Genomic DNA, 25,451 nt, shown 5'->3' with positions numbered 1-25,451 from the left:
CTGCTGAAAATATTTCTCTCTAGAGTACTCTTTTGCTATAAGCAAGGACTTTTTTCCTAGGAATACTTATATCATTGAACATTGCAGGTTATCTCTTGAAGTAGTAAAGTATGTTTTCAGTAGTACTAACAGTTTCAGTAGGTAGTTAATTTTATTTTGATAGAGTTGCTGTTTTAGGTGTGAGCTGAGCCATGATCCCTAACCTGATGCCTCTAATTTCAGGTGTGTTTTTTCTAGGGGTGTAGCAGCTGAGATCTGGCAGCAGTGCTGCTGTTGAGCTAGCTGGGGTCACATTTGTAGAGGGACTTCTAGCTCAGAGGAATGCTGAAATCAGACCTCATTAGCTTTGTCAGCACATAGATACTAGCAGTTGAGTTCATTGCTTAATTTCTCTACGGAGGTGTGCATGAGGGAACTGTTGTGCACACACCAGAAAGAGCTTCTCCTTCCCCATCACCCCTCAGTACAGCACTCAGCCAAATGTGAGTGAACTGAATGATGTGTGATCACATCAGTTATCTCATTGCTGCTACCTAAAATTTAACTGTGCTATGGTGTTGATGCCTATAAATATTGCGTGCTTATAAATATTTTTTTCATCCTGACAGCAAATATGTAATATATTTCCACTATGACGATGATGTACTGTTACTAGGGTTATGAAAATAAATTGACTAAACCTTTTTCTTTCTCATAGGGAGCTCTTGTGAGTGCCTTGGCTGATGATACCTTACACCTGTGGAACTTGCGTCAGAAGAGACCTGCTATACTTCATTCACTCAAATTTAACCGAGAACGGTAGGGATTGGATGATTATTGTTTTGCCCCTTACCATCACACTGTGTGCTATTGTAAGATCAGATTTCTTAGTGCAGTCCAGGTCATAACTTGTTAAATAACTGAAACTGGATTTACATTGGGTTTGAGTTGCAGGCTGTTAGGGCCCAAAATACTTGTGAGTAGACACACTAGTGACCTAAACTTAGGTGACTTTTCTATCACTTTGCATATTGCATGCTGAATATCAATTTTCCTATCTTTAAAATCTGAAGGGATTTAAGACTTCCAATGTATGTCTCCAAAGGAATTTTGGAACAAAAGAAAGTGTGAGTATGTGTATGTTTGTGCATCAACAGGACAACAGGAAAACTAGTTCAATTTTGTAACAGGAAGTTTTTTCTCCTCTTGACAACAAATTGGAATTCTGCAGTGTTAGAGCTCTTGTGTGTATCAGAAGCTCAAAACAACATGCATTTTGACTAACAGTTTTGAGACTCAAGTAAGAGTGTTGTAAGCAAACTAGGGAGACATTTTAGATTAAATTTCTAAAAGTCAGTTGATTAAATTTTCTGCAAAGAAGTGTGTCTTTTTTTTAATAACAAGTAGTCCTTCCCTTTTGGGAAGTATCCCTTCTTTTCCAGTATGGGTAAAGTCTCCACTGGAATGCTATGTCTACTTTTGAGCAGTGTGCTTCAGAGATGAACTGCTTGGGGAGCTCAAACGATACTAGCAAGAACATAGAATAATCTGTGACTTGTACCCCTGTTGAATAGGGCAGAAAGTAATAAGCTTTTAGTAATGAGTAACAATAGAGGTAAGTTAGTATTTCTGTAAGACCTTCTAATGTAATGTCATACAAAGTGCTAAACAGACTATTGGGTGGGTTATGGAGTAACCTTGTGGTTTTAAGGAGCAGGTTATAAACAAATTTGTCAGGAAAAACATAAATGCAGATTACTGGGGTTTTGGCGGTAGAGCAGTAAGTGATTCTAAGTCCCTTTTGAGGTTGTTTCTGTGATTACTGTGCGTAAACTTTTTACCAGGGCCTGTAGGGATAGGACAAGGGGCAATGGCTTTAAACTGGAAGAGGGAAGATTTAGGTTAGGTATTAGGAAGAAACTCTTCCCGATGAGAGTGGTGAGGTGCTGGCAGAGGTTGCCCAGAGAAGCTGTGGCTGCCCCATCCCTGCAAGTGTTCAAGGCCAGGTTGGATGGGGCTGCAAGGAACCTGGTCTGGTGGAAGGTGTCCCTGCCTGTGGCAGGGGGGTTGGAACTGGGTGGGCTTTAAGGTCCCGTCCAGCCAAACCATTGTATGATTCTAAACTGTTATGCACAAAACAGAAAGCTCTGACAGAGCAAAATTCTCTGCCCCAAGGGAGTGACGGTGTTCCTTTATGCAGTGTAAAAGTCAAATGGAAAGAAATGCAATTTACAACCTCTAGTTTAATGAGGAGTGTCCAACTATAGGAGATGCAGTGGTGTATCCAAACTGAATTTTCTCCCTATCCCTTCCCCCTTCTTTCTTAAATGACTTTTCTCTTACCTGTAGGACCTACTTAAGTGTCAATGTAAAATTTGGATTTGTAGCATGAAACCACACTTGGCTTAGCTTCTAACCAATGCTTTAAAATAGGTATCTGAGGAGGTGATTGTGTGCAAATATGATGGAAGCTGGCTTAGAGTCTTAGATGTATGGATATCTTTGGGTTAAACAGAGTGGAAGTTTTAAACCATCCTTTTCCTGTAAATGTGGTGTTCTCACTAACAAAACCTGTCACAGGGAGTTGAACTGTGTATACTCTTACCAGAAAGAGAATTGCACAAATTCACTGTAGAATAATTCTAAATAGATGTCTTTAACACTAGGAGTTCTTAGTAATTATACCTAATAGGTTTAATATGTGAATTTGAAGTAAATGGGCTTTGCTTTATGATGTTTTATGATGTGTGTTAGCTACTAAGTTTGAGAAGTGTTCATGAGTAAAACTGGGTCTTCTCAATTTGCAGGCACCAAGTTGTTAGATACCTAATTAATAAAATCTTTTAAATAATTTATGTTGTGGGATTAAGACTTGCTCATAAGGATAATTAACTTCTCAAACAGGAATTATTTAAAATATTAAATACTATAACAGAGCCCTATAGCAGTATCTTCTCTAATGATACTTTTAATTTGCCAGCTTGTGCAGGGAACTTCAATATCTTGGAAATGTTTGGGTAAAAGAATAACTAAGTTAACAAATTGGGAAAAATGTCCTTGGAGAAGAAACAAAGCCAAATCTTACTACATGACTGAAGCAGCTATTCCGGTTATATCAGTATTTGCTCTAGGACTCTGTAGATGCTAAGGTTTAAAATTATGTAACTGATTGGGAGTACCTGGAAGTGTGCTGACATTGCAGAAAACCAGTATCTGTGTCCTGTTCAATAGTTGAGCTCAGCATGTCACAGGCCAATCTTTATTCAGATTTTGCTTTTCTACTCATGAGTTTTAAGAACAGGGAGTGGTGAGAAAGAGTTGCTTTTTCTTTAAAAATAGTTTTAAAAAAAATAGTCTATTACGGACTTTTCTGAGCTGTGAAAAATGTCTTCATTGGGTAAAAGCTTTTTAGATTTGAGCAAAACACTTCGTAAAGTAGCAGCCAACAGTCTTTAAAGATGCTGCTTTCTGTTGAATCGTTGAGTTCAGTATCTGTAGATAAGAAATGGGCTATTTAATAGATCTATAGCTCTTGACTGCTGTTTATACCAGTGACGGTTAGTAATTTGAAGCAAGTCTTCTGAACTGATGATTGAAGTTTTTGATGTATGAGAAACGTGTTAGTTGAAATTACAGGCATATGTCAGAAGCACAGTGCAAAAGAAGCTGGTCTTGCAAGTTTTCTGGCCTTTTGTTTCTGTTGTATTTATGTGGGGTTTGCAGCTGCTTCATGTTCTAGTTACCAAACAGAAGTTGGAAGATATTAAGCCAATATCATACTAAGCATGGCCACTCTTCCTTGGCTGTGGGAAGCAGCGTGTAGGGGTTAGGAAAAGAAATGCATAGTGATGCTTACATGGGGGGGGTTGCTTGCATGACTTGCCACGCAAGTTAAAAGTGTATAAGCAGTACCTCTTTGCAGGATGCGCAATTCAGGGTGTGCACTTACGGAGTATCCTAGGTTTTGTACTACTCTGATTCCTTCAGGGAATCACAATGTAGTTCCTTTGTTGTCTACATACCTGTATAAATATCCTACACATAATAAAATTCTTGTGTGTTCATATGTAATGCAAGCCACATGTCAAAGTTCTTTTGACTTAGTAGTAAATAGTAAAGTTAGGTTGGATTAACTCTGAAACAAGCAGAGTTAACACTTCTTATTGGAGTAAATATTGAAAGCATGTTACGGGGTAGATATCCAGTCTGGCTTTAGTTTTCTTGCCATGCAGGAACTATTAAACTTTGTGCTGATCTAAGGTGTGAGAGGGCAAACACACATCAGTAATGAGCCAGGAACTTTCACAGAATCAACTTAAGAGAGGGTGAAGTTACAGACTAACTTGACTTAAAAAAAAAAAAAAGTGGCGTGGGATGACGAATTTAAGCCTCCTTTGCTGCAAACCAAACCAATCAGCTTTATGTGCAAGTATGAAAAATTTGTTTAGTTATTTAAGACTTGCATCCTTCCTGAGCTGAGATTCCCAGTTCTAGTGCCAAAAGAAATAGTTTACTTGCTTTGTGACTTAGCACAAAGACAAGAACAAGAACCATAGCATAAAAATAGAACTACGTGTTTAGTGTGCGAGTGCTTTGTGTATCGATCACTGAATGCATTGACAGCAGTTTAATTTTTAATATGTCAACTCTTGTGCTGTGGGATTTAAACAGTTTTCCTCAGCATGAAACTCCACAATTCAGTTACAAAATTATGCTTTAAGTATCTCTGGTTTTGTATCCTGCTGTAAACAGCAGCTTTAGCATTGAGTTTAAAACACAAACTCTGTCTACAGTGAGTGAAAAATCCCACTTCTATTTCCTAATTAATAAACAAGACTTTTAACTTTTATTATGACACATACCTTACCTTGTCAGATACTGCAACTTTGTACCCAGCCCATGCGTTAGCAGACATTAATTGTGAGAGGTTTTTTCCTTCCTCCTCACTGAATTCATAAACTGACCAATTCTGCCACTTTGTGGCTAGCAGAAGGACATACAGGTTCGCTTGCCTGTGAGAGCAGGTGATCATAGACATTGTTTGTGGGTTTTTGGCTGTGGGTGCTTTCCATCCCCTTTCTGTATATCAATATCTCTGTTTTGCTTCCAGCCTTTGAGGGCTGGCTTTTTCCCCTTTGCCCTATGTGTTTTTGCGTAGGATTATAGTATAACTAACAGAAGGATTACAGATATGTATCTAAACAATACTTCTGAGAAGTTAAATATTTGGAGTATTTGTAGAGTCAATGATATACCAAGTACAAGTTTAATATATGACACAACTAAGTTTTTCACACATAACTAAGGGAGTTTTTTTATACTTTTTAAACTGTCTTTTTTTCTTGAGAGTGAAAGGAAACAATCACTGGGTCTGCTTGCCCTTGTGGTGTCATATAAAGCCTTCTTTTACTTGTAGGCTTAAAAACGTTACTCAATGGTGATCCGCTAGATGATGTAATTAGAAGGAGTTTTATCGTGTTTCAAGAAGTTAGCAGGGAAAAATGAACTTCTTGATTGTCTGGATTTGCTGCATATGTGAATGTCTCTTTCATGCAAGGTCAAATTCCTTTGAAAAAGTGTTTTCTTGAGGCCATGTACGCAGAGTCCCACGTATCCGTGCGGTTGATGGAACTGCAGTTGCATGAGTTGCCTTCTGCTGCCTTTGGCACTGAGGCAGAACCGAAGTGCCTTGTCCTATTACTCTGAGATTTCAGATTTATAAGAAACAGTTTTATAAAAAACTCTCTCTGTTGCCCTGTTAGCCGTTTTCCTTGCACATTGATGACTTTCACAGTGGTACAAGGCAAGTAATGGCCAACTGCCACTTTCCTGGGCAGAATTTGACCTCTAGTCTTTAAGCCCTGCCTGTCTGACAGACTTCTCTCCATCAGCGATGGGCATAATTTTTCTGTCTCCTGTGGGAAAGCTGCATCTCTAACATGGCCATTTTTTAAGTTGTGGTGTGTGACTTCCCAGATGAAACATTCAGCCTGAACTGCATGTGTTAGAGCAAGCTACCCAAGTGTCTTCTGATGCCAAAGGTCTGGTTACTTTTTGGGTCATGTCAGATATACCACCAGGAGCTCATAAATGTGTAGTGCAGGGGATTTTGTCAGTAGTAAGAGATCCTCAAATCTTTAGGGTATTCGGTGTGAATTCCTTCAATATTGAAAAATTTTCTTAGTTTTCAAATCAGTTACCTCAAAACGTGTATGTGCATTGGTTTTTTTGTCAGCATTACAAGCAGTGAAGCAGCCCTTTTCTGTTTGTGTGTAAATAAAAACATGGAGACCCCTTCCGAGTGAAGTGCAACTGAAGCTTGAAAAACCATCTTAAAATGGAGAGGTGAAATGTGACTCTATAAAGGAAAGAACATGTAAGCTATGAAATATATTAGGAATGTTATATCGTAGAAATACAAATACTTGCAGCAACCTAAGAAAACTCTAAAATTGAGCCATTTTCTGGAACATTATCTAAATGGCTCTAGTATTGATCGCATCGATGGTGACAATTTTATTTCTGTTCTTGGATCTTCCTCCCCATTACTCCATCCTGACCCCACTAGTGCACACCACAGCTCAGATACTGAACATGGGTACTTCCCAGCTGCCTTTAGAGGCAACCCTTGGAGTGCATGTGTTTGGGGAAGCATCGTTTGGAGTGCTGTTATGGGATATTAATGGGATTGAAGTACCTGGTCCAGTTTCTAGGATATACTGCATTTATCCGCATGGTCTTTTGGGGGGACAATTTTGGGATGCATTGAAGAGGAATTCTTCCTCTGCATGTGCCTTCTGCCCCTTCAGGCCTTTTTCGTACAGGTAGGTGTTTTAAGCTTATTGCAGTTACCAGATCTGGAAATAAGCCCCTTGCAGCAGTCTGGCAAAATCACAGCTACTGCATGCTTCCATCAGTATGTCATTCTGGCACTGGCTCTTCACCTTTTTATGTCCATTGAAGACTTGAGAAGAGACGATGGGCATGGCGTCTAGACTAACATAAGAATTAAACTTTTCATCTTCTGAACTTTACGTGGTGCCTATCTCATGCATGAAAGACTGAAGATAGAGGTATGCAGAATACCACTTTGGTAGCTTAACACTTGTCTTGGAAAACTTTTATTTTGCATATATAATAATGATCTGAGTAGCTAGTGTAATTACAGTAACTGCAGACCTATAATGATAGCCTGAGGTTAGAGAAATAGTTCTAGGGACTTAAAAATAAAACCTGTTATCAGTGTTTGTCATTCATCAAAGTATTTGTCACTGTGCTTTGTTAAAGCAGTGGAAAATTCTGAAGAACATATAATACTTCATAATGCAATAGACTAAGAAAAGGTAAAGATGAATTTAGAAGGATTTCTGTTGTCATAATATTACATTCAAGATAACAGCCTGTCACTTTTACTTAATATTTCTCTTAAAAGCCTAATTCTTCAACTTACATGCTAATTTAATAAATTGTATTCTTTGATATTTCTGTAATTAAATTCCTTTAGGGAATACTATCACTTACTATAATAACTACTTTGATATACGTTGTGAATCAACCACAATTAAGATTTTTCTTAACTAACTTTGAAAGATTATCGGAAAAGACACATGGTCTGCAGTTCAAAGAAATCCTTTCAGTAGGTTTAAACAGCTTGTTAAACACTCACCTGTCACTGCTAATACTCTCCCATAAGCAATAGCACAAATTATATTTTAAGTACAATAAGAACAAGAAATATTTTGTGAGGGTTTTATCGATATATTCCACTGCTAGTGTACCACTGGGTTTTCTGTATATAATTTTGCTTTCTTGAACTATTGGTTCAACTCTTACAAATTAATTTCACAGGAAAGTGAATTTTTTTGTGGTGTTTTTAGAAGGGGGTGACAGGGGAAGGAGTGACCCTGCAAATGTGTGCAGTAAGGAGGAAGATTTTGTGCTTAGGGAAAAGTACAGCTACAGTAGAGTTTCGAACTACCCTGACTGGGGTTGCGTAGCAGTACCTCATTTTATCAGTGATGTTAGCATATATTAAAATCATACTGTAGATTTCAGATTAAAAAAACCCGACTCTTTAAAGCATAACTTTTTTCTATAGAGGTTTTTTTTCTTTGTACAGGTATGGGAAAGGTAAATATTTGGAATAAAGTGCTGTGCACAATACTTGCATTATGCTAAAAGTTCAGTCAGCTTCACAAAATGTACTATACTTCCTGAGGCAGCTGAAATTTCCTTGGAGATAATGTGAGGAATCTGTTGTGCCATGAAAGAGCTGCCTGCAAAAGCCTGCTTTCTGTGATCACTGGCTCAGACAGTCCCAGGCTGTCTCTTCAGATGCACAGAACTGGTCTATTATTTTTCATAGATGCTTCTGTTCCACTATCTTTGGCCAGAATAACTTGGTACAGGAAAGGAAGAGTATGGTATTCTGCTTTTTACTGATATACTGTTTTCAGACGGTTGGGGTTTGTGTGCAAGAGACTTGCAAAAAATTTTTACTTGGGTTGAGTGTATCTGTAGTCTTTTGATCTGTTCCCAACAATTGATTGTATTTTCCATGTTTATATATGTATCCATTTGTGGGTAGGGAGAGAGTTGTAGAAATAGCCAGAGCATTATGTGGCAACTTCCACTTCTGTTCCTCTTAAAATGTGTTATGGAATATATTATTCTAATCTTGTGGTGGCAGGAAGATAGGTTTCTGAAAGAAAAAAATCTGCATTTTTCCGAAGAAAAATGTATGCTGTCCTTGGTCAAGTGTCAAATAAGCAAGTATTGCCTCACCACCAAGAAGACCCTGACCTTTTGTTTCCATCCTCCAAAATAAGTTTGAATCCCTTTTAATCCTTACTCCAATTTTCAACAGAGCAAGCAAGGCCACCAAATGTAGCCTGTGTGGTGACGTGCTAGTGTGTCATCTGTCATCACTGATCTTTCAGATGGTCATAGCTTCACTGAATTTTAGTTTTTAAGAGGACTGTAACATTTCCAGTGTTTAAAATCTACGTCATTTAAGGTGAAGCCTTAATCACTGAAGAGAGAGAAGCTCAGTACATTAATCTCACTTGCACAGAGGAGACAAATTGAGTATGACTGCATATTTAAGAAGAGTATCAAGAGTACTGAGGAGTTGGACACTTTAAGTGTTGCCCTTTTGCTATAGCAATCAAAGTTGCAGCCCCAACTTACTTTTTTTCCCACCTTTAAATGAAATGAAATAGATTGGTTTTGATAATGAAAGTGTTGGACGACTGTGATTGAAAATATTACTTCACAGATTGACAGGCCCACGACCCTGCTCCTGAATGTTGTTTCTGGCTGCTGGGCCACATTTTTAGATCCAACTGATCTGGTTGCCAGCTGCTTTTGGCATGTGGAGTCCTGGCACAAAAAGAAGCTGTGGTGGTGCAGCGTGCTGAGGGTTATGCTGTGTCTCTTCCCCTTCTCCGTGACCTGCTCATAGTGGGAGAGCTCTGTGACTGGGCAGTACAGTTTTGGGGTCTGCCTAGGAAGTGCATGTACAGATGTATGATTTAGCTTCACAAAAAATATTTTTTTCAAGGACGTTGGGGAGACTCGAGTCTTTAATGTGTGGTGTTTGTAGATTACTGTAGTTAGTAAAAATGTTCCAGCCTTTATAAGTTCAATGAATTGGCATTCATTGAGCATTTTAAATCTTGTATATCATCCTGTTCCTGTGAAACATCGATAAAAAAATAGTTAGTGCAGCCTTTTCGCTTAAATATTCAAGCACAAGAAATCAAGGGAGTTAAAAATGGATAAACTAAGGATTTGCTTGAGCAAACTGCATTCCCTAACTAGGAAGAAATTAGCGATATAAAAAGTAAAGTGGTATACTTTTGATCCAGGTGGTATTACTACAGAAGCCTTAACTTTTGAAACCTGTAATACAAATTAACATCTTTTCAGCCATTAGCAATTTTTTTTCATTGCTGCTGTTAGCCTTTGCTGTTGTGCTGAAGTTAAGCGTGTATATACAGCATCTAATGCAAAGGATCTAAAGCTGTTCTTTGCATAAATAATTATTGACAGGCTTGTAAAGTGATGCATGGATTTAGCCAGAAGGGAGCCCAACTGGGAGAAAACAAGAACAAAAAAAAATCTGTAAAGCTAAGGATTAGAGCTGACAGAACAAATTTCCATGGAATAATTATTTTTAGCTTATCACTGAAACTTTTCTGAAAGCTCATTTGATAGTCCAAGTAGTTAGGCAATTTCTTTCACTATTGGACCCTGTCAGATTAAAACGGTTTAGAGTTGACCATTTCTAGACTCTTAGTTTCAAGTTAGTGTTTCTATTGTATAGAAAAATCAGATACTTAGAAGCTGCAGTTCCTGCAGATGTTATTTCCTTATCAGTTTTGAAGAAATAGTAAACCATAAGCAGGACCCAAGAGGATAGAAATAACCAAGCTTTCGAATACTAATATTTGCACAGGAGCTATGCTCAAAGAGCAGCTGTGTGCTGGTACAGAGAGTCGTGAGCTTTTGGGTTTTGTTCAGGTGCTTCCTTCTAGCAGAAGAGAAGACTGTAAGGCAGAAGATTAGAACATGGTTTAAGTAAAATTATAGACCCAAATTTAAACTATTTTAAAAATTACTTTTATAATTGTTTAGGACTGGTTTTAGGTTTGCTTTTTAGAGGATACTTTGGGTTACGTGTAAACTGATGTTTCTTATGCTTTATTTTCTGCCTTTGTTTCCTCACTTGAAACTGGCTTAATCAGTGTAAGGCTACTTCTAAAAATCCTTTCTTCTTTAAAACTGGAAATTACATAGATTTCAAATGGAGGTTTATAGATTATAACATAAGAGTATTGTATTTAAAGTTTAAAATGACAGTCGTCTTGAGCAAAAACTTTCAATATGGTAACTTTCAAAGGTGGCTATGTGAATTTTTTTTTCTGAATGACTTCATAGTCTTAGAATACCTTGGTTTCTATTTTTTGTTTACTCTAAGTTTTTTACATTGTCCATGCATCTCTTACTTTTGTCATGTACTGGCTTTGCTACTTTTCTCTACCTGTGACTTGTCTTATTTCTTCCTGGTTGCCTATTGCCTTTCCTTCTACCTTTTGGCAGCATAGACCTTGAAGTGTAGAATATCTAAAAGACTTTAATTCCTTTTTTGACGGCTTTCTCTTTCAGGATAACATTTTGTCACCTGCCTTTCCAAAGTAAATGGCTATATGTGGGCACCGAAAGAGGAAACATTCACATTGTCAATGTGGAATCATTTACTCTCTCAGGCTATGTCATCATGTGGAATAAAGCCATTGAACTGTGAGTTTAATCAAGTACTGTCTGTTGAGGGGAGGGAACAGAAGTGTCCCGATGTCATTAACATCAGATGCAGAATTGTCATTCTTACCTAGAGTGACCTCCATATTAGTCTCGCTGCACCAAATACACGATCAAAGTGCATGTAGTCATGTAAATACTTTTTATTCTCATAAATGTGAAGTGTTAATATTTATGATTCTGCCTATAACACTATTTTATCATAGTGCCTGGAATAGACATAAAAATAGGCGAAATAGACAATATATAAGTAGACATAAAAATAATTATTTGTGATACAGAACTAGAAAAATAATAATATATGTTAAAATATGATGTGGCTGGTACTTGGGCAGGCGTGTCGCTTCCACAGTTTTAGGGTTAAAGTATAAAGGTATGCATTGTAAGAGGGCTGATGCATACTGAGTATAAAATTACTGGCTGAAAATGTGAATTTCAATAAGCCTATTCCTATTGTCATTGCTCCTTCTTTTTAATGATAAATTTGTGTATGGAAATATAGTGGTTTGTGGGTGAGAACATATGCTTGTATGCTGCTATTCCTGTGCTGTTTTGTTCCCAGAATGTTGTATCTGTCTTCAAAATGTACATGAAGTCCATCACTTGCCAAAGGCTGTTGAAACAAACACAGCTCTTAAGTCCGTCTTCTTCAATAGCAAGAAGTCAACGTAAAGTCTTAACTCTGTGGTGTTTTAACAATACCCAGCTTGGGCAGTTTATGAGTAATGGCAAGACCCGTTTTCCGGCATAAGAATAAACATTTTATCCAACTCTGTCAATTCTGTAACAATAAACATTAAGATAGATATTGTAAAGCTAGTAGCAATTTTTTTCTGTGTTGTGAATAAGCAGTAAATAAGTCTCTCCTTATAAAAAAACAGAAACTAACTGCCTAAAAATAGATAGAAAGTATTTATGGACTTGAAGATAAAAGTAAAAGTGACCCCATGCTGAAATGTCAGTAACTTGCTTACATGGAGTCTGTATCTGCAGAATCTGTATTACTTGCAATCATTTTGAGATGCAGTTTTGGGACAGGGGCATTTTTTTAAATTAAATGGAAATATTTCTTGTTTAGGTCGTCCAAATCTCACCCAGGACCTATTGTCCACATTAGTGACAATCCAATGGATGAAGGAAAGGTAGGATATGTTTAAAGACTATTCAATACGTTCTTTTTCAGGCAAAGCTTTTTTAAAGTAGAGATACCACCGCTTTTAAGGAAGGATTAAGTAGATGAGGACAACATTGAAAGCATAAAGGAAGACTAAATCAAAGTATTAGGCTCTGAAAATAATATGATGCAAGATACAGACATGATTGTAGGACACATTACATCTTGTAATCAGAAACATTTGAAAACATATAGCATATTTATATAGAGTACTGTGTACTTCATCTTTAGTTTAGCTAATCCAAGGCAGCAGTTTTTATGGGATTTGAGGTCTGACATACTCTTATTTAGTACACAGCATCTAGAGATTATAATAAATTGCATAAAACCTAGTTGGCCTGTAGTACAACTAGATACTTCAGAAAAGTCAGCTCAACTAAAACATGTGAGAAAAAGCTATGTATTAGACTTGTCTTTTCCTTCTTTTGAGATAGTATTAACATAATAATCTTTTCATCTTGACAAAAAGTCTTACAGTACAAGTTCCTGAAGCCCTCGCGAGACAATAATTTTTATGTCCTGTGATATAGCAGCCACAAAGAACAACTTAACTATGAACTCAATGGTCATGAGTTCCTTCTGTATTATTGAAGTTAATCTACAGGTATTAATTACGCTTTGCTTTGGGACATCTCTAATGGGGCTCATGTAAAAACAACGTAGAAGGCATAACTTTAGTTCACAGTGAAGACTTCGTGAATTAAGAGAAAGCAAGGAGATAAAATGTTAGTATGCCTTCTCTAGATAACAGCAATTACTGTAGTACCAAATCATACATTCCCCCCCTTAAGTCATAGTTGCAAGACTAACTCTGTGCTTCAGGTAGCAGGACCTCTTCAAGTCTTGGGATGGGATCACAGAGCTCACCTGCTCTGTGAAGGATCTTCAGCATCTTTACCTTGTGTGCCTCAGATATTTAGCAAATCTTAGTGGTCTGCTGCAACTTTTGTTTAGATCCCTTGGCTCACACTGAGGAGTAAGCAGGAGGGATTTTCCTTAATTTTGACAGTAGGAATAAAGCAAAATAAGAAAGAAGGATTTGAAAACAGCAGTCTTACATGTATCTTTTCCAAAAGTGTGTAGACCTCTGACAAGAATATGGTTATAACTTAGCCAGAGAGACCTTGATGTTACTTAAAACAGATTTTCATTAACAACTCCACTCTAGCTTAATCAGGCATAAATGATTGAATAGATTGATGAATTAAATTCTGAATTATTCTTTTTGCCATGTAATGTCTCAGAAATATCCTAGAGTTTTGAACTCCCATTTGTGAAGAATCTTCAAGGAGAGAGAAAATAATTTTGCTTACTACTGTTCCACTTATTCAGGAGAAATATTATATTTTGGTTTACTTGCTTTTCATTTGACATGTTAGTATGGGTAAAACTGAAGAGAAAGGGAATGACACCATTGTCTCAGCAGTGGTTTAAATGTTTTAATAGCATGCTGGCTGAAAACTTATATCCTAGACATGTGAGGTTTCAGTCCAGCAAGGAGTATTTCATGAGTAGAGTTTTTTTTTTCATTGGGATGAAGCTCTCTGCAGTGAGTGCATAACCATTGGGTTTCTCTGTAGAATTAGGTTTGAATCACATTCCAGAATCATGGACCCTAGAATGTGAATGCAATGAAGCTATGGTAACTTCAGAAAAGACAAATGATCTATTTATTCTGGTGTATTCCACCCCCACCTCATATTTAATTATTGTCAATTAAAGTTTAAGAATTACTGTGTTTATTAACCAGGCTATCAGTCAGTTTTAGAATCTGACCTTATGCTCCTTCTATTTCTCATAAGAAAAATATCACTGAAAAAACCTGTGTGGTTGCAAGAACCTACTGTGTACTCACTTTTAAAATTTGTTCATGCTATTAGCCTTCTAATCACTGTGATTTTTTTCTAATATTTAAAGCAGAAAAATTATAAAATACAGCTTATGATAAGCAAGAGCATTTAAAATAATAGTATACTTGATGCTGTAGTGAGGGAAACAAAAATCTAATATTCACTTTTACTAGATGAAATGTGTCTAATATTTTTAGGGTATTTTAGTGGTTCTCTGTTATTTTTCATACTGGAAATAACTGTACGCCTTGAAAATCTGAACATGCTGAAAAGACTGTCCAGGAAAAACCTCTAGGTACGGCAGTATACCATATTGATTTAGATTTCTATCCTTGACTACAACGGCATGTGTGGGAAGGTATTGTTTTCTAACTTGTAATACAAAGGATGCTACTCAGGGCACTTGTGGTTGGTCAGCTGGGATTTACTTGCTCAAATTTTTTGTGAATGTCAGCTGTATTAGCTGGCAGTTTAGGAGAATGACAAGTACAGAGTAAATGTGTCTAACGTTGAGGTCTTCACTGCTTCTCACTAACTCTTGTCTTCATAACTACTTGCAGTTACTACATGTAGTATTATGTTGCATCTCTTGGGGGCAAGAACTACAGGCATTGCAAATGGTATTATTTTGCTTATCCTTACAAAGACTTAATATATCTGCTTATTCTTGCAGCTTCTGATTGGCTTTGAGTCTGGAACAGTGGTATTATGGGATCTGAAGTCGAAGAAGGCAGATTACAGATACACACATGATGAGGTAACATTTTTCATCTGCATTACTTGCTATGAGGATATCATAGTATCATTTTTACTATTTTTCTTATCCTGCTTCTGTGACTACCAGTGGATCAATAAATAGGTCTCTTTGAAGTTGCAAGCACTTGGAAGTTTTCTCTAAAGGAGCCATAGTTTAAATAATAGAACCTTCAGACTGAGTAAGTGTTCACCGAGTTGAAGTTCATGAAGCAATGAATGGTGGCATGGATTTTGCGGGCACTAATTTTAGGGGCTGGAGGCGGAAGGAAGCTTTCAGATCTTTTTCCTGTTATTGAGTAGTGTGACTTTCACCTGTGTTAAGAGCTCCAGTTGAAACAAGATGATTTAGCAGTTTCTCTAATTTGGACTCTGACATTCTGAAAAGTGTGAGGGGAAAAAGAAACCACTAAATAGTCTCACTAGGACATTTCTATAAACACACCTTTTCTTTGTAGGATAAGATCAAGGTTTGAAATAAAACTGGGGGAGGTTTAAAAGAAAAAAAGGCATTGAATGGCATTTATTTCTTTAAAACTTGATTCTTGAGAGAATGTAGGCTCTTTGAAAGACTGATTAAGAAAAATCATTCAACATTATATGCAAGCTGATGCATTTTATTTAAAATAACAAAATCAGTCTCTTACATTTCATTGATTGTAAAATGTCTGTATCATTGTTCAGTACCAGCTAGGCCTGTTTCTTGTATCACAGCGGGTGTGTTTTCCTTAGGTCTGTGCTGAACTTTTCACAAGACAGGATTTGGTGGGGGGTGTGTGTGGTTGGCTTTTTTGTGTGTTGTTTTGTTTTTTGGGTTTTTTTTTGTTGTGGTTCTAGCTCGGTACTCATGCTTGTGAGTTAGTTTTACCAATGAAGAGTTTCTTTGAAGGGGGATTCTCTGAAGTAGTCTAAGCCTTAAATCGTCAGAACTGTAGTAGAAGACCAGATATGAATGGGATTTCTTTGTGTTCAGAAATGTCTGTATAAGCCTCAAAGTATGTTACCTTCCAGTTCCATTGCATGCACCTAATTAATTCCTTCTGTTGCTTTGTTTCATAAATTTACTTGTATGTCCATCATCTTTTTCCAGTTTTAATCAGGTTCTTCCTATACCTCTTATTCTTCTTATTCTTATCTAACTTTCTTTTTTTTAACCATTCTATTTTATCCTTGTTTTATAAAAGAGAAAGACAACGACATAGTACATTCAAGATCTGAGCACACTGGATTTATGATGGGGAATAATTATGTTTGTGTTTTTTTCTTTCTCCCTTGATCTTGATACTGGATTAGCCTTTTGATGCTGCAAGCATTAAGGAGATGGAACAACCTCCTGTAAAACTAGTCTCATTCTTCAGTATTAATTGTCAGCTCAAAGTCCGTTGTATTTACGTGTTGCTTCACACTTACATTCTTAAGTCTTTCTGCAGTTCTTCACTGGAGCCCTGATTTCTACCTTGAATGTGCTTTGGTACTGTCAGCAGACTTATCACCTTAATATGCTTGTTCTAATTTTCTGAGTTACTTATGAATAAACTGAGCGGCACAGATCTCTGAGGGTCTCTACCAATTACCTTCATCCATGAACGAATCAATTTATTCTAGCTTGCTTTACTTCCTGATACCTTAACCAATTATTCATCTGTTCAAGGATCTCTAGTCTGTTTGGTTTTAGTTTTCTTTGAGAGATGTCATTGCAAGACTTTGAAAATTGTGTAGACAGCTTAATTGGCGTTTCCATTAGCCATATGCTTGTTAACATTTTCCGAGGTTTGTTGGATGTGATACCCTTTTACAAAAAAGCATGTTGACTTCTTTTACCTAATGCATTATACTCATCCATATGTTGATTAAGTCTGTTCTTTAATTAAGTTTTATTGCAGCTTCTAGAAACTTACCCCGGGTAGACACTATGCTGCTTATTCTGTTTCTGAGTGTGGAGCTGAGAACCAGTAGGAAGAGATCAACTTTGGTCTTGTCACCCTTGAGATCTGGTGCAGAGCTGCTCATCAGACACAGAAAATGCTGTCTGGTCTCTCTTCTTCCTCCCCCACTCTGCCATCTCAGATCACTGGGGTGTAGCAGGGAGGTCACAGAGGGACCGTGTTTGGTGAACCAGGCCTGCTTATTAGCGCTGGGGAAACATTCTCTGTCTCTAACCCTGTTGAAAACAATTCTCCTGGTACTGGTTAACTGTGTAGTCTCATCAGTCTCAAAAACCATCACCAGTCATTGCAAAGGTGATGACTGGTTCTGTGCCTATTAGAATTCCAGTGCTCTGCTTAGTGTGAGCTTTGTTGCTGCTGGGAGTTGCAGGGTTGACATCAGCAGGGCTTGGTGCTCCAGCAGAGCTGCAGCTCTGCGTGACATCAAGGCACAAGATGTAGCTGTCAGGACCCTGGATCTGGATCCTCTCCAACTGTGCAGTCATCTTCCTGTAGCAGTGCTGTGAAATACACTTCTCTCTTCTGAGTGATGGTGGCTGTTAATGGGTGACTAGGCTTCATCAGGCATCATGAACAGGATGGCCGGACACACTGATACCGTAAAGACTGCTTGCTAGGAACTTTGCCATTGGGTTAGTATCTTCCTCTCTCATCACTTTGTAGTTGATGTTGGTCTTAACACATGTAACTTGAAGGGCTGTGCAGTCTACCACCATCATCATTTGCTGCAACTCTTTTTGACTGAAAACTTCAGGTGTGTGAAGGGATCCAAATGTCATCCTTTTTGATCTTCCTCTGCTAAGGAACAATGAGGGTTAAGCTTCCTGCGTGATCAGATTTGTGGAAAGATACCCATGCGATTTCCTCAGGGAAGAAGCTGAATCCTAATAGATCTCTTTGTAGATTCCTGCTTGGTTTCATTCCAAATTTCCTGACCTTTAGGAGGCTTTCTTGAAGCAAATTCCTGTGTTGTGGTGGGGCAGTTTCACTTGTTGCCTGGAAGCTAGGTCAGTGGAACACTATCCATGCTTTCCTCCTGTCTGAACATGGGTGCCTGCCCAGCACCCTGCGCTGACAGTTGCAGCACAAGAGCACTGGGAGCACTCAGCCCAAGGACAGGAATGCTTATAGGGTGGGCAACCACCACCCCTAAAACTTCTATAATCATATTTCTGCTTAACCATGGCTGGGGGAGGCAGATCTAGGTGATGATTAGTATTAGTGTTGATTGCTGGCATATTCTTCCCTCCACAACATTCTAGTTCATAACAGGGAATTTAGTTAGAATTTGTTCTTGACTTTTCTATATTACAAATTATATCCTGAATGTCCAGTACATTATGCTTCTCATTATAACAGTAGTTAGAAGAAAGCACAAATGTGACATTTTTTTCAGAGAATTTGGAGGAAATGTTCTGTGACATAATGGAACTGCAGTTGTGAATGAACTTTTCCTTGGCAAGTTTCTTTGAAACCCTTTCCTCAAGACATCGTTTTTGTCTTGGGCAGGCTCAGTGGAAAAATAAGACTAAATTCTTTTTGCATCTTTCTTAAGCCTTTTATGTTCAAACATTGTGGACTTAAAAACAAAGTTATGCATTTCTTATGTGGAATACAGTTTATGCTGCAAACATTTCCCATACTGTATTTTCAACTGTGAAAGAAATAAAGGAAATTTCTCAACTATTAGTTTTGCTTCTAAAAAACTGAAGTGCAACTTCTGAAAACAAAAACTAGTTTTTTAATAAAATCCATTCTTCAAGTAGTATTTTGCTTCTTCTCATTTAAAGCAAGCTTTGATAGCATTAACTCAGCACATGTATTATAGATTACTATTTTTAGGCTCAATGTTCTGGTACATGGCTGAGTGTAAGAGATTATTCTACAGTATTAAAAACATGTCAAAGTAGCCTGTGGGATTAAGAGGAGGAGGAAAAAAAAAAAAGCAACCCTGATTATGTGACTTCCCAGAAACCAAGGCATGTTAATGCAGTCATTAGGCACTTGCACATTTCGTTGCATCAAAACAATCTTCATGATATATTGCTGTTTAAGTCTCAGTAGCTACATTCTTTTTTTTTTCCTCTTGCTTTTACAGCATTCCCCCCCTTTCTTTATTAGACTGTTGACAAGAGAGTTAGCATAGGTAGTCCCAAGTTACTATGCCTGCTTTGAATATTTTGGTAAACCTGTAGAAAAGGAGTCAGTGTCATCATCCATTCAGGTTTACTGGGAAATACTGTCCATGGAAATGGAGGACTATCATAGTAGGACAGTGAAATCTGAATAGACCATGGTAAACAGTTTGCAGAATGACTACTCTTGGATCATGGACCCTACCAGTCATGCAGAGTGTATTTCAAGCTCAATTAATGGCACAACAAAGTAAAGAATCATGGTCAAATCCAAAGAACGATGAAAGGAATTCTCCATAATTCTGGTGTATTCCTGTGGGAAAGTATGCAGAAACATTCTACCAAAGATTGTGTTATACTTGAAAAGCAAGCAAGGAGGTGCATATTATTTAAAAAAGAAAGCCAGTTTGCTTGACAAGCTTTTGCTTGTCATTGATATTGACAAGCTCTTGCAGCAGTAAAACTGAATTTCATAAAATGTTTTTAAACATGCATTGATCTTTTTAAAAGCTAGTGATTTACTGAAGATATTTCTGTAGGAGCCATGCGTATAAATGCTTTTAGTTTTGTTCCTTTCTCAGTTATGTGATTGCACTTCACAGTCCCGCTGTCTCCCTCAGGTAACTGTTGCAGTCATTGCAAGAATGTCTCCTCCTGAAAATCAGATATGTTCACCACCTTTGCAGGCAGGATAGCAGTCAGTTTTCCACGTGGGATAATCCGTGTGGAACAGCTGGACAAAGTGAAGCTTCCTTTGTGCACAGCCTGTCTCCACAGAATACTCTGAGATGGTTAGTTTCTACATTTCTGGTATGTCAGACAGCACAGTCAGTCATACTGGGTTTCTTATTCCAAAAGAGTAAGATTTGGTTTTTCCCCACCTGACCCCCTCCCCCGAAAATACATAACTGTCTCAGAACTTTTGAAACAAACTTCCATATAGTCCAGGACAGCTACCTTAACTTTGAATCAAAGTGAAGGAGGTAGTAGGAATACTTTTTAATAAGAAACCTTTAGTGCTTTCTTGTGCCTAGTACATGATGTTGTCATGGAAGATTACTGTCTGTAATGACCAGTGATATATTCCATAAAAATATCTGAGATACAGTTGAATCGGCACCAGCTGATTTAAGCATACTGATGCATTGTGGTACCAAAAAGGTACCAGGTGAAGTTTTAAATCAAGATGAGAATTATGATTAAAACTTTGAGAGTTTTATTCTGGATCAGTAAGTTTGGTGTAACATAATGGAAAAAAATGTTACTCCCAGGGGTATTTTAGCATCTAAGAAGCCATGTATAGGTTTGCAGCCTCAGTGGATTCTGCCTGATTTTTCCATCTTGGATGTTATGCTTTCCTTCAAATTCTGGCACTAATATTAACCATGGAAAAAATGTCAAAACTTGTGCTCTTGAGTACATTGGGATGACTTTTCAGTTATGAGTTTTGCTTTGGTGATTGAGGCTATTCATATCAACCAATTACTGCCACCTAAAGTTACTGTACTTTTTTCCGTTGTATCTGACTTGTCACTCTAGATATACTAGCAGGTTGTATACCTAGAGATTAGGCTACAACTACTTACAAGTCTGGTTTTATTTTTCAGGCTTACAGAAAGTTGTGAATTGTGTAATAGTAAAAGATAGTGCTCTGTACCAATGTTATCATACTCAGTCCACGGAATTGTTAGTTGGATTATTCTAGAAGTACTTTTTCCGTTGTATCTGACTTGTCACTCTAGATATACTAGCAGGTTGTATACCTAGAGATTATGCTACAACTACTTACAAGTCTGGTTTTATTTTTCAGGCTTACAGAAAGTTGTGAATTGTGTAATAGTAAAGGATAGTGCTCTGTACCAATGTTTATCATACTCAGTCCACAGAATTGTTAGTTGGATTATTGTAGAAGTACATAAACCATGTACTTTTGTCATGCTTTAACTAATACTTAGCTGCATTGCTAAATGTAACCAGATGCTCTATAAAACTAGACAATACATAGCCATAAAGCCAAAGGCCTCATTATTCTCTTTCAAGTGTTCTTTCCATTCCATCAGGTTCCTTGCAGAAATTAAATGATAACAGTCATCCTCCTCCTTTGTGCTCAGTTTATCAGATATTTTTATGTTCTTAAGCATTAATGCTGTTTCAACAGTGATGGGTTTGTTGTGTTTCCTTCCTCTTGACCTTCTTTTTCAAGATAAGGGAAAAGTGTTTATTTCTCAGATTTATCCTTCATTCTATTAAAGCTTGCTTTCTTACTGGTTCTTAAGACCTATTTCTACATAAATGTGTATCAAAAACTTTCATTTACACGATGGGCTGCATACTGTTTTCAGGGTTAGACTACACATGGGAGAGAATTTAAAACATACTTATTACATTGTATCGCTAATCATAGCATAGGTAACTTCTTTTGTCAGTGAAAAGAGCTTTTTGAAATGCAGCCTTTGCTTTACCAAGTCTGCACTTTCAAACTTGCTTATCGCTGACTTTGTTTGGCACTACGTTGGTAAATAAAAACAAATTTCCAATATTTATGCAAAAATTTTTATAATACCTGCTTTTATTTGCTAAATAAAAATTTATCTTACAGACAGAATGAGCAAGACTATTTCACTTTGACTGTAGGATCCTTCATGTGAGATGTCTTAAGTTTCTGAGCTACATACATGTAGATGTGATATTGGTACACTGAGTCTGTCTTCTAACAAAATCTATGGTGATTCCATACTACATAGGGAACAAGATTAAATTTGAATAAGAAATAACTAAATTTAGTTAATCTGTAGTTTATGGATACCCGAATCTTCTAGTACTTTAAGTTGGAAAAACTGTTACTGGACACTCTACACTCATGTAGCGTAGTCATTTTCCTCTGCTGTATAATCTCTGGAGTCTCCCAGTCATACTGCTGGAAACTGTCTTGTTTTTCTGTATAATTTTATGAAGTGTGAAGATCTAATCCATGTGTAATGAGTTTAGGCAAAGCTATCTTAGAACTGTCTTGTGTGATTTGCTCTTCACCTAGTAATTTACTGCCTAAGCTTTCACTGCTAGTTAGGGCTCCCTACTACTCTCACACTCAGGTTTCCTCACAGAGGAAATCCCAAGGTACCTGAGGAGCTGGAGTGAGTCCAAGCCCAGCTTACAGACAGAATTTCTACTGAGGGTATCCACTCAAAAGACGGTATTGTACAGCTCATCAGCTTTCACATATTCCGATCCTGCTTTCAGTTTACCTAGAGGAATGTCTTTACCATAATTATTAAGCAAATCTACCTTCTCAGTAATATCGAAGTTCCATGCTTCTAGCAGGTAATGCTTCCTTCTACACCTTTTGGGTAGTAGAGGAATACTTTGGGTTTTCATTGTTTATTGGTATTTTCATGCTATAACTAGAATTCCTTTGAACATCACTTAATGGTTTCATAATGTCTTCATGTACTAACACAGATACTGGAAACAGAAATGGCACTAATCTTTTCTTACTAGTTAATCTCTTTGCCTTATTTGTACTCTACGCTTCATTGTTTACTTTCCCCTTGCCTTAAGGCAGCAACTAGATTTCATTTTGTCAGCTTTTTTCTGCAGTAAGATTTCATGTGGCATGGCTTAATCATTCCATTCTTAATTTTATGAATATAAAGATGTTTCTGTATTCATGGAAAGATTTACTAGTAGATTCCTACACTTTCCTGTACCTCAAAACTGCAAATGCAACATTAGATTGCTTGTTGAAGCTAATATTTTGTTTGCATCATCATCATTCATCCTAATTTCCAAAAAATCTTATTACTTCAATTCTCGTTTTACTTATGTTCTCAGCTCATACTTGCCTCTTGTGCGTATTCACATAGACATCTCAAAATACCATTTAAAACTTTGACTTAATAATCCCGTCAAGTAGATATATTTTGAACGGACACTATTTTTCCCAGTAATAAGAAATTTTGGTTAGCAAAACTGGAGTAAATGCTTGCAGATATTCTCTGCATGCTACCCATTGTTGAAAAATACTTTAATACTACACTGAGGAGGATCTTTTTTTCCCCTTAAACATGTCATGACAATGAAGACAGTATTTTTGACAGATAAAGTACGTCTGAAAGAAGTACTTATGAATGGCAAACTTACCTTGGGTAAATTAGGACATACTAAGAGCAGTATGATTTAATTAGTACTTTCTCTAATTTCCTTTTGCTGTCTACTGTCATTGAGGAAGGAGTAAGGATAAGATGATGCTAAGGTACTTAACTTACACAGTTCTGGTTTTTTTCTCTTTTCTTGCATAGGCTATCCACTCCGTAGCTTGGCATCATGAAGGAAAACAATTTATTTGTAGTCATTCAGACGGTACCTTGACTATATGGAACGTAAAATCTCCTACCAAACCATTCCAGACAATCACTCCACACGGTAAGATGAAAATGGATACCCGCTGTGTTTGACAGCTCTGAAAACAGAAGACTTATTTTTAATAGCACTGTGTTTTGCAAAACCGTGTATTAAAAATGCACTTGCAGTGCAAGTAAAAAACTTTCTCTGTCATATCAAATTCTGATAAATTTTGTTATAAAATGTCTTTATGAAATAAGAATCTGAAGTGCACTTTCGTCTAAATCTTGAAAGTTAAGCCCACCTTTCACACAATGGCATTGATCTCAAAATTAACTAGTGCATATTTTGCAGGGCTTGCTTTTTGCTTGACATTACAATCCCATATGTTGTTTAAAATACATATAAGCAAGCATCTGTTTCATATATAAATGTGTAGATTACCATATACATTCTTGGAAAGGTTTGTAACAGAGCAAGACTAGCATTTGGGTAAGATGTTCTCACTTCTCAGAAGTCTTGCATTAATGTTAATCTAGGAAATTAACATTACATGTTGTTTTTCTGTGAAATATGTTGCTGCTCTTTAAAAGGTTCTATACAAATGCCAGGTTTACATGGTGTGAATGTGCCTAAGTCATATCTTAGCAACTTATTTACCTCAGATTCTTAAGTGTGAATGTAACAGTGAGCATAATCTGAGAGGTTACAGTTGTTAAGCATCCTGGTTTACCTGTCTGAGCCCCCAGCAAGCCCATCTTTACTGTGCTGGCTGTGAACTGGAGTGGACAAAGGAAGCTGTGGATTTCTGTATAGTCCTGTAGCAGTCAAAAAATAAAAACCTGACTCCTACTGTAGTACTGAAACTAGTTAGACAAGACTAATTTTATTTTAGTATGCTTTGGTCTCTAATAAGCATTTTTATTTTGATTTTGGGCTGAAAATTTAATTTTCTGCAGAACTTTGTAGTTGTATCAGACTTTATCAATGTTCAGATAGAAAAGATGCATATTTACACCATACTCAATTTCTACTGGCTCCATGGAAAATTGTATCTGTAGAAGCTTTAGTTGCTAATAGTGCACAGTAGAGAAAGAGCTGGTGTTCATGTTCAAATTCAAGTCTTAGCGCTTAAGGATAACACTCAGAATAAACTCATTATACTTGTATGATCAATTTTAATTGCAAAATGGTGGATGCAGATAAATTTTAAATCTCCCAGTGCTACTTAAAACAACTTTTTTTAGGGGAGTATTATATCTCTGAAGACAAATATTCTACAACACTTAAACAAACGAACAAAGAAAAAAAACCAACACTCAGCCCTGAACCTACATATTCTGGGTTGGTGTATTGAAAGCTTTAACAAATCTTTAGTGATATTATTCTGAGACATGCTCTATAATTGTCAGAGATGATGAATATATGTTTGTATGAATGTTCTACTTTGGAAGTTGCATAGTGAATTTCATAGTTCCATAACATGATGGCAAATTGTAAGATTAATATAAGAAAATAATTCACTTTAGGAAAGCAGCTGAAGGATGGAAAGAAGCCAGAACCCTGCAAACCTATCCTTAAGGTGGAATATAAAACAACTAGAGCTGGGTAAGACTTGTTTTGTATGCAAAATTAGCATATGTAAAATAAATGCAGTTCTCTGGGAATGTACTTTGTTTCCCAGTTCTTGGAATACATATCCTAATGGCACTGAGCTGTGGTAAAACAGCTGAAATAGTTTTGGTAAATCAGATAATGCTGAATAAACTACAAAAACATATGTGAACAAATACTATATACAAACCTTAACTTAGGTAAAGATATTGCTGGTGCATCATCTACATGCTTCTTCCATGCTACTAAACTCATGTGTGTTTTTGCTCAATCTTTTGAGAACATTCAAGGAAAAAAGGCTGATAAAGCACAGACCTGAAAAACTGAACTTTGTGAA

General features: G+C 37.0%; 1 protein-coding gene across 1 annotated transcript in view; it reads left to right on the top strand.

The window, feature by feature from the left end:
• The window catches only part of LOC104166444 (syntaxin-binding protein 5-like), a 56,281-nt gene extending 31,169 nt beyond the window's left edge, over positions 1-25,112 (top strand). The window contains exons 4-9 of the mRNA XM_009706377.1: positions 698-798; positions 11,149-11,283; positions 12,380-12,443; positions 14,999-15,082; positions 23,458-23,581; positions 25,030-25,112. Of these exons, the coding sequence (XP_009704679.1) occupies positions 698-798; positions 11,149-11,283; positions 12,380-12,443; positions 14,999-15,082; positions 23,458-23,581; positions 25,030-25,112 (591 nt within the window). The remainder of the gene's footprint in view (positions 1-697; positions 799-11,148; positions 11,284-12,379; positions 12,444-14,998; positions 15,083-23,457; positions 23,582-25,029) is intronic.
• The last annotated feature ends 339 nt before the right edge of the window (positions 25,113-25,451 follow it).

The sequence above is a fragment of the Cariama cristata genome, unplaced genomic scaffold, assembly GCF_000690535.1.
Source record: "Cariama cristata isolate BGI_N322 unplaced genomic scaffold, ASM69053v1 scaffold788, whole genome shotgun sequence".
Classification (NCBI taxonomy): Eukaryota; Metazoa; Chordata; class Aves; order Cariamiformes; family Cariamidae; genus Cariama; species Cariama cristata.
This window is presented reverse-complemented; position numbering and strand designations above follow the sequence as displayed.